General features: G+C 36.7%; 2 protein-coding genes across 2 annotated transcripts in view; one reads left to right on the top strand and one right to left on the bottom strand.

Annotated features, from left to right (window-relative positions):
• DOCK2 (dedicator of cytokinesis 2) overlaps positions 1–14102 on the bottom strand; it is a 449319-nt gene that overhangs the window by 104029 nt on the left and 331188 nt on the right. The window contains exons 26-27 of the mRNA XM_051978885.1: positions 5969–6067; positions 1399–1493 (exon numbers count right to left, since the gene is read on the bottom strand). Coding sequence (XP_051834845.1) covers positions 1399–1493; positions 5969–6067 — 194 coding nt within the window. The remainder of the gene's footprint in view (positions 1–1398; positions 1494–5968; positions 6068–14102) is intronic.
• INSYN2B (inhibitory synaptic factor family member 2B) overlaps positions 8814–14102 on the top strand; it is a 132185-nt gene continuing 126896 nt past the window's right edge. Inside the window, exon 1 of the mRNA XM_051978883.1 lies at positions 8814–9731. The gene's annotated coding sequence lies outside the window, so the exon portion shown is untranslated. The remainder of the gene's footprint in view (positions 9732–14102) is intronic.

The raw sequence follows: 14102 nt of genomic DNA, 5'->3' as shown, positions 1-14102 counted from the left end.
TCTCACTCTTTTTAGAAAATACCAGTATATATTGACTGAACCTCATGGGAGCCTTTATAATTTGATAAAACTCTGATACCCTTTGTTAAGCAAAGAGACAGACACAGGGGACTGCCTAGTAATCTGAGATCATAGAATCATCAGATCACTGACTTCATGCCAGAAGAGCACTCAGACAATCTAGACCAATGCTTGGACACTAGGATTTTATTGATAATGATGATAATGATGATAACAACTAACCTTTACATAGCACTTTGAAATTTGCAAAGCACTTCACAGAAATATTTTTTTTTTGATAACCACAATGTTCCTGTGAAATGGGAGCAATTATTATCCCCATTTATAGATGAGGAAAAGGGGAAGTGTCCCATACAGGTAGTAAGTAAACAGTAAATCAGAGATGATTTACTTCTGACATCTGGCTGGAGAGAGAGTCTCTTTTTAGAAAGGAGATGCTGAATAAATATGTGCCTTTTTTTCTTTAAGGAGTATTTTATGAATATTTGTAAAAACATGAGCACTTATAGATATAGGACTCAAACACCACATCACCACCCCTCTTCACACATACACTCACACACATACAACACAGCTTAGGCTGTGCTCTGAGAAAACTCAACTTCTCTGACTATTCCTAATGTAGAAACTTGAAAGCCTGGCATTTTCTTTTTTTAAAAAAATGGATGTTTTCATTTGGAAAAGCTTAGTCTAATCCTCTGTTTTCAAAGGTGGGTGACCATAGAGAGTTTGAACTCGTCCCCTGCCCCGGTATGGTGGGAGGACGGACATTCACACGTCCTTCATAGGAATGCGCCAAGTGATGAGTCTGACATTTTATCAGCAAGTTGATTTATTTTTATCCATTCCACACACGAGAGAGAGGCACAGACCTGCAGTTCTTATGCCCTCTGTCCCTGCTCATTGCCAGCCCCCTAGGATGAATAGTAGGTGTTCCCCTATGGGGTCTAGGGGCCAATTTCTCTATAGCCACAGGACTGAACATGGAAGTTCTCAGACAGGAAACAAACTGTTTTTCTAAGGACACAGACTAAAAGAAGAACTAAAGCCAGCTCCTGGAATGCTTGCATTAACTGATTCCCTCTCATTCTCCCTAGCTTAACATGCAGCAGTGTCTGGCACCCCCTCTTTAACCATTTTCCCCAGGTCCCTACACATTGTATCTAAGGAATAGCTGAGTATGCAGGGTAGAGTACTTGGGTTGAGGCCATTCTGGGCTATAGAGGTGATGCAGCAGTAGGGAGAATGGAGCCTTCCTGATGCTGCCCCTTAATTAAATTATTGTTTGCCATCACTTTTCCCTAGCTCCAGGATGGCTCCTGGAGGAAGATGGTGGCAAGCCTGATGACTCTTCCTCAAACTACTACCAGCACTCACCTGTTCTGCACCATGCTCATGGCCATCCAATCTTGGGGATACACATTCTTCCCAATGAGATCCTTGAACATGATGAATGTTTCCATCAAGAAGTCCTGAAATGATGAAATAGATCAGAGTTGTAACCTGGGATCTCTGGAGAAATCTCTAGGCAAGCCAATATTCAATTGTTTCCTCTCATTCTCATTCTCTATATTCTCTCTTTCTGTCTGCCTCTGTCTCTCTGTTTCTGTCTCTCTCTCTTTCTATTTCTCACCATTCTTTTAAAGCAGCATCATAAGGTCACAGCTATGAAGCTAAGAGGGACTTTATCAGCCATCTCATCAGATTGTCTCACTTTAAAGATGAGGAAACTGAGGCCTTGGAAGATCCAAGATCACCTCATGAAAAACAGAGGTAGCATTTGAACTCAGGGCTTCTGACTTTAGCGATTATATTCTTTCCCTTATATCAGGAAAGATAAGGCTAACTTGCAAACCTCTCAGAAAGTCAGTGCCATAAAATGAACAGCATACTTCAAATGCCAACTTAAAAGTTCATTACCCAAAGCCTGTTATACAAAGATAAGTAGTATACAAAAATGGAAAGAAAAACATCCTCCCAATAAGCTATTGCTAATTCCTGTCTTGAGAAGGAAAGAAATAAAAGCTCTCTTTGATGTAGCAATTTTTAAATTATCATCCCAAATATGAACTTGAAAAGAAAATAACCTACATCATATGAAAGCATCTCAGTTCATCGCTCCCATAAACTATTATTAAAATGAACACATAATTAAAAGTGCTGTAAATACAGCTAATTCACAAGTTTCTCCCTCACTAGCAGGCTTTCTCTCTCTCTCTCTCTCTCTCTCTCTCTCTCTCTCTCTCTCTCTCTCTCTCTCTTTCTTTTTTCTCTCTCTCCTTCCTCTCCTCTCACTCATATACATTTTTTAAACAATTTTTAAGAAATTTGAGGGTTTAGGATTATAGGGAAGAGAGGGATTTATCGACTATTAAGCAACTACTATGTGCCAAGTATTGTAAAGACATTTTTTTTCCCATTTGATCTTCAAAACAATCCTGTGGAGTAGATGCTTTTCTTATCCCCATTTTATAGATAAGGGAACTGAGGAAAGCTAGAGGTTTAGTGACTTTCCTAGAGTTACACAGCCATTATGTTTCTTATATTCACATAACATTTCAAAATTGCATTTGATCTACTCTTCTCAGCAATTCTTTAAGGTAGATAAATCAAATATTATTTCCCCTATTTTACATTTGAAGCCACTTAACCTTGTTTGCCTCAGTTCCTCATCTACAAAATGAGCCAGAGAAAGAAATGACAAACCATTCCAGAATCTCTCTCTAGAAAACCCTAAATGGGATCAGAGAGAGTCAGATGTAACTGGACAATGACTAAACAACAATAACAAATTTTATAGATGAAGAAACTGGGTTCTTTCTTTTGCTAGGTCCCAAGACACACAAATGGACCAGGAGAACATGAAGTCATTGAACTACCTCATTCAAAATAAAAGCCATAACATTTAAACACCAAAATCTGCTTTAATTTCTTCCCAATCTATATCAACTTGGGATACTTCCTCACATCCTTGAAGACAAATCATTTTCTCTATCTAAGACCTCTAATCACCTCTAAAATGAAAGAGTGGGCCAGGTGAACTTTTAAGGTATCTTTCAGTCTCCTACTATGATCCTGAAGTAATGCAAAGTACAGACAAAGGCTTCTTAATTAAGTCCCTTCCTCTGGGGCTAGAAAACTTTATTAGACTGTGAGAATTCCCAGATGGCTGGGGTGATGTCTTATTCTACTTTGCATATCCTGAAGTGAATTGCCCAGAGTAATTACTCATTTGAGGGAAGGGTATGGAGGAAGAAAAGCTGTCCAGACTTGTGATATGATTTTATCTATGTAGGTAATTCATGGCATGGAAACCTCTTCTGCCTGATAAAGATTAAGAAGTCAGCTACAATTTACAGTTCTTGGACCACCAAGATATTAAATGACTCACTGATGATCACATGGATAATATATCTCAAAGGCAGAACTGGAACTCAGATCTTTTTGATTCTAAAACCAGCCCTGTATACATTGCATAATGCCATTTCTCAATCCAAGAAATGAAATTCTAACCTATCTTTGTTGGCAGGATAACCTTAACCAAATGGTCATCTGAATGGGTTGCTAAATGGCACAGTGGATATAGTTAGAGTCAGGAAGACTCATCTTCCTGAATTCAAATTTGACTTCATACTAGCTGTGGGGTCCTGGGCAAGTCACTTAACCCTGTTTACCTCAGTTTCCTCATCTGTAAAATGAGCTGAGAAAAGTAATGGCAAACCACTTTAATATCTTTGACAAGAAAATCTAAATGGGATCACAAAAAAATCAGACAAAACTAAAATAACTGAACAACACCAATATGGCCATCTGAAGAGTTATTAGTGTAAGCTTCTTGGGGGCAGGAGCTATTTCACTTCTGATTTTATTTCCAGCACTTAGCACAATACCTGACACATAACAGGTGTTTAATTAAAGTTCTAGTGATAGTCACAATATTATGAATGTGGGCAGTGTGAAGTGATCTATGGGAAAAGTTGCCATGTAGTAGAAATCAGCACCATCCCAGGAAATAACAATACTATCAATTCAAGAATTGGAATGACTTGTGAAAGAAGAGCATGAATTCATTTCAAATTTGGCCTTGTGTCATATTGCAGGCCTTGTAGATTTCCCTGGCTAAAGAATTTATCACCTAAAGGTCAGCTTTCTGGGGATTCATCTATACTTAGTGAGGCTGGTTCTAACACAGCAGACAGTCTGGTTCTGAGACTGTACTTGAACCCTTTCTATCTTAGAAGAAGCTGCCAGAAATTTTGGGGAAGAAAAGTACTTAAATTTGCATACACATGCAAATATACATATGCCATATGTGTATACATATGCCTTCCACCATCATTCATATGCACACTTTTTCACTAATCTTAACTAAGAAAGGTCCCATAGGAATAGAATGAGTTCTGATCAAATGAAATAATATTTGTAAAAATTTTCACATAGTCCTTCATATATACTAGTTGCTTAAAAAATCCTCATTTCTATCTCTTCCTTTCCTCTAAAACTCAGTGACCCTGAACATAATAATAGTATGATACTTGTAATTGTTATAACACTTATAGTTATATATTAGCATTTTTAAATAGGCTTCCCCATTTTCTAAAATGGTATTTTATTTTTTCAAATATATGCAAAGATAGTTTTTAACATTCAACTTTTCAAAACCTTGCATTCTAAATTTTTCTCCCTCTCTCCTTCCCTCCTCTCTCCCTTAGATAGCAAGCAATCAGATATAGGTTAAACATGTGCCATTCTTCCACATTCATCATACTGCCCAAGAAAAAATGAGATCAAAAGGGGAAAAAAAAGAAAAAACACACAAGCAAGTAAACAAACAACAACAAAAAAGTGAAAATACTATGCTTTGATCCACATTTAGTCTTCATAGTTCTCTCTATGGATGTGGATGGCACTTTCCATCACAAGTCTATTGGAACTGATAGGCTTCCCCATTTGAATCAGGAGAGGATGACACGGGCTAAAAGTCTGGAAATTTGAGTTAGAATCTTCAGGCTTTTACTAGATGTTTGACCATGGGCAAGTCAATTAACTTTTTTTTTTTTTTTTTTTGCTTCAGTTTCCTCAATTATAGGGTAAAGATAATAGTAGTACCTACCTTATAGAATTGTTACAAGAATCAACTGAGATATTTGGGATTTTTTAAGTGCTTAGTGCAATGCCTCATACACAGTGCTGCTATATAAAAAGGCTTATTGCCTCCTTTTCCCCTTCCTTCACAACACTTGCAGTGAGCCCTATCACCCCCAAAATATAAATGAGGAATTTGAGGCCTGAAGAGATCAAACAATTTATAACAGACTAAGCAACTGAGCTAATATGTGGCAGAAAACTGGAACTTGAACTTAGAATTGTGAATTCAAAGAACACAGCAATTTGCATGGAGCATATTCCATGATAATCTCTACACAGATGAATGCAATGAGTGCCCACACCAACAGGGTGAGCTCCTTAAATAAAATGAGATGACTCCTTTCAAATATCAATGTCATCTCACAGCTGTGGGCATTCCCTGAAATAGTTCAAGTCAAAACCTAACTACATCTTCTCAGCCTGCATAATACTTGTCTATGTTTGTCCCACAAAATGCATGTAATACATGATTCAGATTTCATTGAAGGTATTTTTTGTGGGTACCAGTACAGCTCTTGGACTGTGACTTACTTATCCTTTGCTCTTACTACATGAACAGCCACTTCCTTCTTTAACCATTTTTAACTCTTAACCTTTAACTTGAAACATATTAAATGACATTTGCCATAGAATTATTTAAACAGTAGCCCATAACTGTGAACTATCTTTACTAAGTGTGTCAGGTATTGTAGTACTGGAGAAACAAAAATTAAAATGAAAATGAATTATTGAGGGAATTTTCCCCATAATTTGATATCTACATCCCACTTCCTCCCCTTGTTTTTCAACCAAAACTCACCACAAGTTCAGAACTTGTCTGGAAAGTCTCGATGTAAAAAGAATAGTGCTGGTCTCCCATCTGGTTTAAGATGGCTGTCATGCATGCTACAAAATGACTCTGTGGAAAGTTTAAAAAAAAAGAAAGAAAGAAAGAAAGAAAAATCTATGAAACAATGAGATAATAGATCCATATGGTCAAACTCTAGTATTTCGGACATGGTGAAGACTTTGGAATACATTTAATCCCCTTGTCTTGGATCTGGATCACACCTGGATCATCTCATATGGGGTAATGTGAAAAAAGTACTATTTTAAGGATGAGGAGAGTCTGGTCCTAATTATATAGTCTGTCATTAATTCCTTATGTGAATATAGAGACTTCCCCTCTCTAGTCTTCAATTGATCCATCTGTAAAATGAATGATTCAGACTAACTGACCTCTAAGTTAGTTCTATGAGTTCTATGCCAAAGGTGGAAGTTTCATCTTTCAAAAACTTCCCTGGGCTTGGAAATTCCTTCAATGATGTTTCACCATTTTAACTCTTCTCTAACAGGAAATACATCTTTACACTTTACTTCCCTCTCCATAACTGCTTATGGTATAACAGAAAGGCTATCTGAATAAGGAGTTAAAATAACCGAGTTCTAATTCTAGTTCAACCAAGATCAGTTCTGCAACACAAAACAAATCATTTAATTTCTTTTTGCTTCAGTTGACTAGCTTATGAAATGGGTATAATAATTCTTTTTTCTATTTCTTTTTTTTATTAAAGCTCTTTATTTTCAAAATATATACATGGATAATTTTTCAACATTAACTCTTGCAAAACCTTGTGTTCCAAGTTTTCCCTTCCTTTACTCCTATCCCCTCCTTTATATGGCAAATAATCCAATATGTAATAAACATGTTTAAAAAAAAACATGTTAAATCTATATGCATATTTATACAATTATGCCGCACAACAAAAAAAAATCAGATCAAAAAAGGAAAAAAGTGTTTCTCTTCCTATTTCACTAGATTAATATGAAGCTGAAAAAATGGATTAAAATGTACATTCCTTGAAATTAGGTGCTATTTCACTTTTCTAGCTGTATCTTGAGTGCATGATAGAGAATGCACTTAATAAATAATTTGTTTAATAGAATAATTTTTTCATTCATTACTTTATCACAAATATTTTGCAGATATATACTGTAATGCAAATATATAATAATAATAATAAAGGATAATTATTGTCTTTATTCTATCCTTAATGGAAATAAATTATAGTTCTAATTAACTTACATTCTCTAAATAATACTGAACTGAGCACCTACTATGTACCTAGTCCTACACTTGATCTTCTGTGGGTGATTTTTTTTCTAAAGTACAAGTCTTGATTTCTGATTTCAAAGCATTTACAATCTTGCTGGGAAGACTAAAGCCCATGAAAAAACAAATCAATACAAGCCAGTATGTGATTAAATATGAAATTATATGTAATAGATTATAAGGACTATAGAGGCTAAGAAAAAGGTAAGATCAATTATACTGGAATAATCAATAATGGATACCTTAACTGGTGTATTAAAAATTGGCAGGAATAGGAAATTGGAAATGGGTAGGATTGTACATAGAGGGGATGCCCACCAAATGGGGAATGACTAAGTTGTGATATATGATTATGATGGAATACTTCTGTGTTGTAAGAAACAATGAATAGATTGGTTTTAGAAAAACTTGAATAGACTTATTTGAAATAATGCAGAGTAAAACAAACAGAATCAAGAGAATGCTGTATACAGTAATTTTGTTCAAAGAGTAACTTTGAATGACTAAGCCATTCTGAGTAATCTGATTATTCAAATCAAAAACAAAGGATGTATTAAGGAAAATGCTACCAGTTCCCAAAAAAGAAATAAAAAATGGAAGTAGGTAGCTAGATAGATAAGCAGCATGTATGTGTACACATACAAACACATATACATAATATTGGCCTCTAATTTGAGTCTGGAAAGGAAGGAGGGAGGGAGCAAATTTATAGCTCAAAACGTAACCTCAAAATAAAAAAAAAATAAAAATGGGAAAAATTGGAAAAGCTTCTACAGGTTCATCATTTGTAAGAGAAGAAATGGGAAAATCAAACCAGAAAGTTTTCAGTCCTAAATTCCATGAGTGTATGGCTATTGGGCAACATTATCCCTAGTTATACCAGTACAATGGAAGTTCTCTGAAAGAAATAGGTTTGTTCAGAAGTACAAATGGGACTGAAGTATCTGGAACCCTAATAAAGATTATATACCCAACTGTAGTGCCAGAATAGATGTACATAATGCTGGCTGCTTTCAGCAAAAAGTAAGTTGCTTGAGAGCAGGGTTAGCTTTTTTGTTTGTCTTTTTATTCTAAGGGCTTAGCAGAGTGCCTAGTATATAGTAGGCATACATGTGCTAGGTAGAGCAGGAACTGTCTCACATTTATATATATAAATAGTGCATATATAGCACTAGACCTCCAACTCCGAGCTCTGTCATATATTTATATAAATAAATTTGAGGCAGTCCCTGCCCTCAAGAGTACATCTTACAAAGTGCTTAACAAGTGCTTGCTGAATTGAAATGAATTGATTTAAGTATAAAAGGCATATATGCTATCATAGGATATTCTTCATTAAAAAAAAAACTACTAAAGCTAATTGGACAAAAATGCATCGTTAAAGATTATATGACATATGTTTTACTTGGAGGATTCTCTAGAGTCTCCTTTTCCTTGCTTCATAGAAAATTATGGAATGAGTTACTCTCCTAAAGACAGCTTTAGAGAAGCTTCTATGAAGGTGATCTTCAAATTCATCTCATCTTAAAGAAGCAACAAAACTTATATCCTCTCAAGACCCAGCTGGTCCATCCTAGATATTCAAAGTTTAAAATCATAAACAGATTCTTATGTTATGTGCGACTCAAACCAACAGCAACACTTTGAGCCCAAAGGAGGCCTCCAGATATCCCAGAGAAAGAGGCAAGTTGTCTTTTATAGGGACTTAGGAGGTTTCTCAGATAAATCTCCATCTTATTTTGTCCCCAAGGGGTAGTAAATATTTAAGGAATTAGATATCCCCACAAATTCTGACAAGTGGGTAATTCTACTATTATTACCAATTCAACAAAATATGGAAAGAACCCCAGCCTGCAGGTCAGGACACCGAGTTTTAGTTTCGTCTCTGTCATTGGCTTTTGGTGAGGTCTGGGACAAATCATTTAATTCATTGGGCATCTGCTTCCTCATCCACAAAATGAGGGAGTTGGGTTTGCTTGGTTTTTAAAGTCATTTCCAACTTAACAATTCTGTTTCTATGACAGGCATAATATCTCTTAAGAATCTCTGCTGAAGTCTGCCATATCGCATTATTTGATCTACTACTTAAGACAAGAATATAAATGTTTCTATTCCTCTCTTCTCTTCAATCTGTCTTTCTCCTGACTCTCCATCTCCTCTCTTTCTCCTTCCCTCCCCCTTCCTCCTCTCCCCTCTCCACTACACCCCTCCCTTGCCTTGTCTCTCAAAGAGTTCAGTGTGTGACCACTAGAGGTCTTTTTCTTTCACATGGTAGCTGCTGTGCATGGTACGGCTTTTCATTTATTCCTACGTGAGCAGACTCACTATACTTCTTGCATATAAACAGTGAAAAATACAATATAAAGGACTTAATATACCTTCTCTTGGAGTAATTTTTACCACTAGTCAAAGGCTTGCGTGCCTAACAGGGCTGAAGTATATTTTCTGCAGGTAATTCCAACACCTCAAGGTAAGAAATCTGTGTTTTATTGTTATTAATGGGCTTCTAAGAGGAAACGTTAACATCTCTGTGACAATAGTTTTCTTCCTAAGGTCTTGTTGCAATAAGTCTGGGGGTGGGGTTTGGATTTGTGTGTTTGTGTAGATGTCTATTTGTGTATATGTCTATTTTGATAAAAATTCACCACTGGTAGAAATGCAGGTTGTTCTAGTAGGCAGTATGAGGGGGTGCCTGAGATTTCAAATGGCTTGATTTGAATTTAAAGGAGGGGGAACACCAAAGCAATCATTTTTAGACCAAATTATTAAGTACTAGCCAGAAAAGCCAGGTTGTACCAAACCTTGCTTTTAGAAACTTCAGTGCTACAAGGTGGGGGGGGGGGTCCTTTATCCATTTACAGAAAGTAACCATTTTATAAACCGTTATCTCTGTACAAGTCACTGGTCAACGTGGCATTGCTCACAGAGCAATCAAAATGACTTTTATCAGTTTACTAATTCTTCTATTATAACTAAGCTTGGGGGGAAAATTAACTGACATTCTACACAATTTTATTCCCCATGTGATGGAAGTTTAGGCAACTGTAGGTAGAAACTGAGCAAATATTCTGATGTTTTGGTACTAATGAAAAATGACAGTGTCCTGCTTCTGACTAGAATCATCTGTTTTTTCCAGGCTAGCCAGTTTCTAGTATCAAAGCTGTCAGAAATCACATCCGTTTGACTGATTGATATATAAGACAGAACAAGATACTACAGCAGGAGGTCTGCTTTGGCAAAACACCCCTTTCTTTGCTACCAAAAAAAGAAAAAAACCCTTTGCTATATGAGAGAAAGATTATGTACTAATGTTGTGTTTCCATGACCTTTAATAATTTCTTAGTAGCAGGTGCTAAAAATGACATTCATCCCTCCCTCTTTAAAAAAAAATGATAAATTTGAGACCTTATTTACACAGGTACCATTTTCCCTTTTCTTCTTTCCTTCCGTCTTTCCTCATTCCTTCCCTTCCTCCCTTTCTTTCTTCCTCCTCCCTCTTTTCTTTTCTTTCTTTCTTTCTTTCTTTCTTTCTTTCTTTTTCTTTCTTTCTTTCTTTCTTCTTTCTTTCTTTCTTTCTTTCTTTCTTTCTTTCTTTCTTTCTTTCTTTCTTTCTTTCGACTTGGGGAATAGGAGAGGAGGGCAATATCAAGATTTCACTCATTCCAAGGTCCTCTGACACTCCACAAATTCATGGTGGCTTGCCACTTCCTCCCTCCATTGACATTGCTCAAACTTTATAGCACTAGACCGCCAACTCCCAGCTCTGTTAACATCAGAGGTAATAATCTAAAAAGAGCCCATCTGAATAATATGCAGAATGGTCAGTGGGGGTGAAGGCATCCCCATTGACCAAGTTAATAATTAAAGTACTCCATTTGTGAAGATTCTCCCAATGGAAAAAAATGAGAGATCAATGTGTATTTACTACTGAAACATGAGGCAGTCACTCATCTATCTCCTCTCAGCATGCCAGGGGACTTGATGGGAAATTGCCTTTTAAGACCAATACTCAGGGACCTGCATATTAAATTCTAGAGCACAGTATCTGAGCAGGGAGCGCAGCCCAGCCTAGCCACCTCTGCTTCATTTAGGCTTGTTGAAATGCATCTAATGAATTGGAGTATGGAGGTGCACGATTGAAACTAGGTCAAATATGTAAAAATAAGTGTAATCACAGGAGACAGTTGGATGATGAGGGAATACTCAGACCCTAGTAGTGGCAGGACTTATTTGGTGTCTGTAACACTCTCCCGTTATACTGCACAATCAATCCTGTCAATTAAATTGGTGCATTAGCATGGAGATCTGTATACCTGAGTGAGAAACTTAACCTCCAAATGAAACAGTGACCATCAACTTTGCAGTAGACAGTGGAAAAAGAGCCAAGTATAATGTGCTAAAAATTAATTAGCTGGAATATAAGATTGTTTTGTAGAGAGTGAGGTCACAAATGCCTCTGGAAATATTGAAATTAACAGTGAGCTGAGGGAGGAGAATAAGTAGAATTTGATGCAGAACATCTATCAGATTTTTAAAATCCATTCATTTATCCATCCAAACACAAAAGCCCCCTACCAAACTTGAACCAGCAGCCCAAACACCCCAGGTACCTGGTCTGTTTTGGAACCCAGCATTATCTTGATGTTTGGCCACTAGAGGACCTGTGTACCACTGATGAGGAACTGGGTGTGTTTTAAATGTAAAGCAGACGCTTGCCCCTCTGAGCTGGATTGAGTGGGGCTGGGTCGAGTGGGAGTGATGAGTTCCTTGGAGAACCTAGTTGATGCCGGGGTTTTGAAACTTCAGGATCCAGCAATGAAAACGCTAACATTACTATGCAATAGCAGCTGGTGACATGTTGCTATAGTAACTTCAAATCATGTGCAAGACCAAAATAAAATAAAATATATAAAGCTGCAAAGAGATGTCATGAGGAAAACTTGGCAAGGGGGGATGCAAGAAATAAAAAAGTTCCTTTCATCAACCACCTATGTTTTGTGTGGCCAATGACTACTTTTATGTAGCACTCCCATTTGGTCCCAAATGTATTTTTGGTTACATAAGACATTTATTTCCCAATGGAGGTAATACTGGAAGTGTGGTTCAATGGAAGGGCAAAGGATTTGGAATGAACAGATATAGATTCAAATATGTGGTTGGCCATCTCCCTAAATCATAGAAATTCTTTGGTCCTTAATTCTCTCATGTGCAAAATGAAGCAGTTGGACATTATCTTTTAGATTTCTTCTAGCTCTAAATCTATATTTGTATGAAGAAAATCTTAGGCTGGAGATAGAAGGACACCATGTGTTAACAACAATATTAATAATAGCTAGATTTTATACAGTTATAAGGTTTCCAAATCACTTTAAACATGTTAACTTATTTGATCATCACAAAGACCATGTGATATAACAATTATTAAATCCAATTAGTGAAGAAACTGAGACTGAGAGTGATTAAGTACTTGCCTGGGGTCACACAGCCAAGTGACTGAGGCAGACTTTGGACTCAATTTCCTGATTCAAAGTCCAACATGCTAACATCACCTAGGCTTACTGAGGAAGATGGAATATGGTGACAAGAGCATTTGACTTTGAGACAGAAGATCTGAGTTCAAATCCTGGTCCTTTGTACATAGCAAGGTAGGTGAGTCAATTTCCCTTTCTGGGTCTCAATTTCCTTCTCTATAAAAAGAGGGGATTTGGAATAAGTGATATCTAAAATTCCTTATGACTTTATCAGTGATTTCATTACTTTAGAGTTTATAGTTCCTTTATAGTTCAGAGCCCTCTCCTTTTGCATCTCAGGAAGCTGGAGGAGGGAATGTATGAGTCAGGCTCACTGAGTACTGATCTAAGGTCTCCCTAGGATGATGTGTGTGCTTAGGTGAAGTCATACTGAGACCGTTTTCTCCCCTAACTCCTGGGCCCTGATCCAGGGAGGCTGTGTGAATTAGCTCAATAACTATTCTGACCTGTGAGGAGAAAATTATGACTCTCAGTATCATGCCTGCCTTCAAATGATAGGAAATGCTGCACACTCAAAGCTTTAGGGACAAAAAAAAAATGCTCTTTGACCCTGAAACTATGTTTTCAGTTACAAACATGCCAAATGTCCAACTACTTAGTAAATCAAGCTTGCACCTATTGAAGCTGAGCACAGGAAGACATTTGTATTATTTAGCAGAAATTACTGATAAATGAAGGTAGCATGGTAGAGAGAAAATGGGGCTCGGTGAGTCCAAATTATGTCTCTGATAACTACTAGTTATTTGATACATGGCAAGTTATTTAAACTCTGTATATCTGAGACCACTCCTTAGGACTTTATGTGGCAACATGGAAAGAATCTTGGATTTAGAGTCAAAAAAATTGGTTCAAAAATGCCACTACCTATGTGACCTTGGACAAGCGATAACTTCCTCTAGTAAGAAGAGATTAGCTTTTATGACTGGTAAGGTCTGTTCTGTATCTAAATCTATGACTCTATAATGTTAGTTTTCTAGAGCAAAAGCCAGGATATTCATTCATTGCATTAGCACCGGACCTTCCCTTCAAGGGAATATGATTAGAACTGTGACTATCAACAAATTTTAAGCAAGGCAAAGGAAATGGGGAATGTTAATTCTGGTTAGCCAACACATCTAGTCCATGCCCACACAAGCCAATCTCTGGCTGTGTGACATTAGATAACTCACTGAACTTTTCAGTACTTTAGGCAACTCTCTAAGAATTTAAGTTGTAAAGTGTTAAGTCTTCATTGGTGGGATTTCATCAATCAAAAAATAATAAGTTCAATGCAAAAACAAACAAATATTATTATTACTAAGTCATAGTTG

This window comes from Antechinus flavipes, chromosome 2 (assembly GCF_016432865.1).
Source record: "Antechinus flavipes isolate AdamAnt ecotype Samford, QLD, Australia chromosome 2, AdamAnt_v2, whole genome shotgun sequence".
NCBI classification, from domain to species: domain Eukaryota; kingdom Metazoa; phylum Chordata; class Mammalia; order Dasyuromorphia; family Dasyuridae; genus Antechinus; species Antechinus flavipes.
This window is presented reverse-complemented; position numbering and strand designations above follow the sequence as displayed.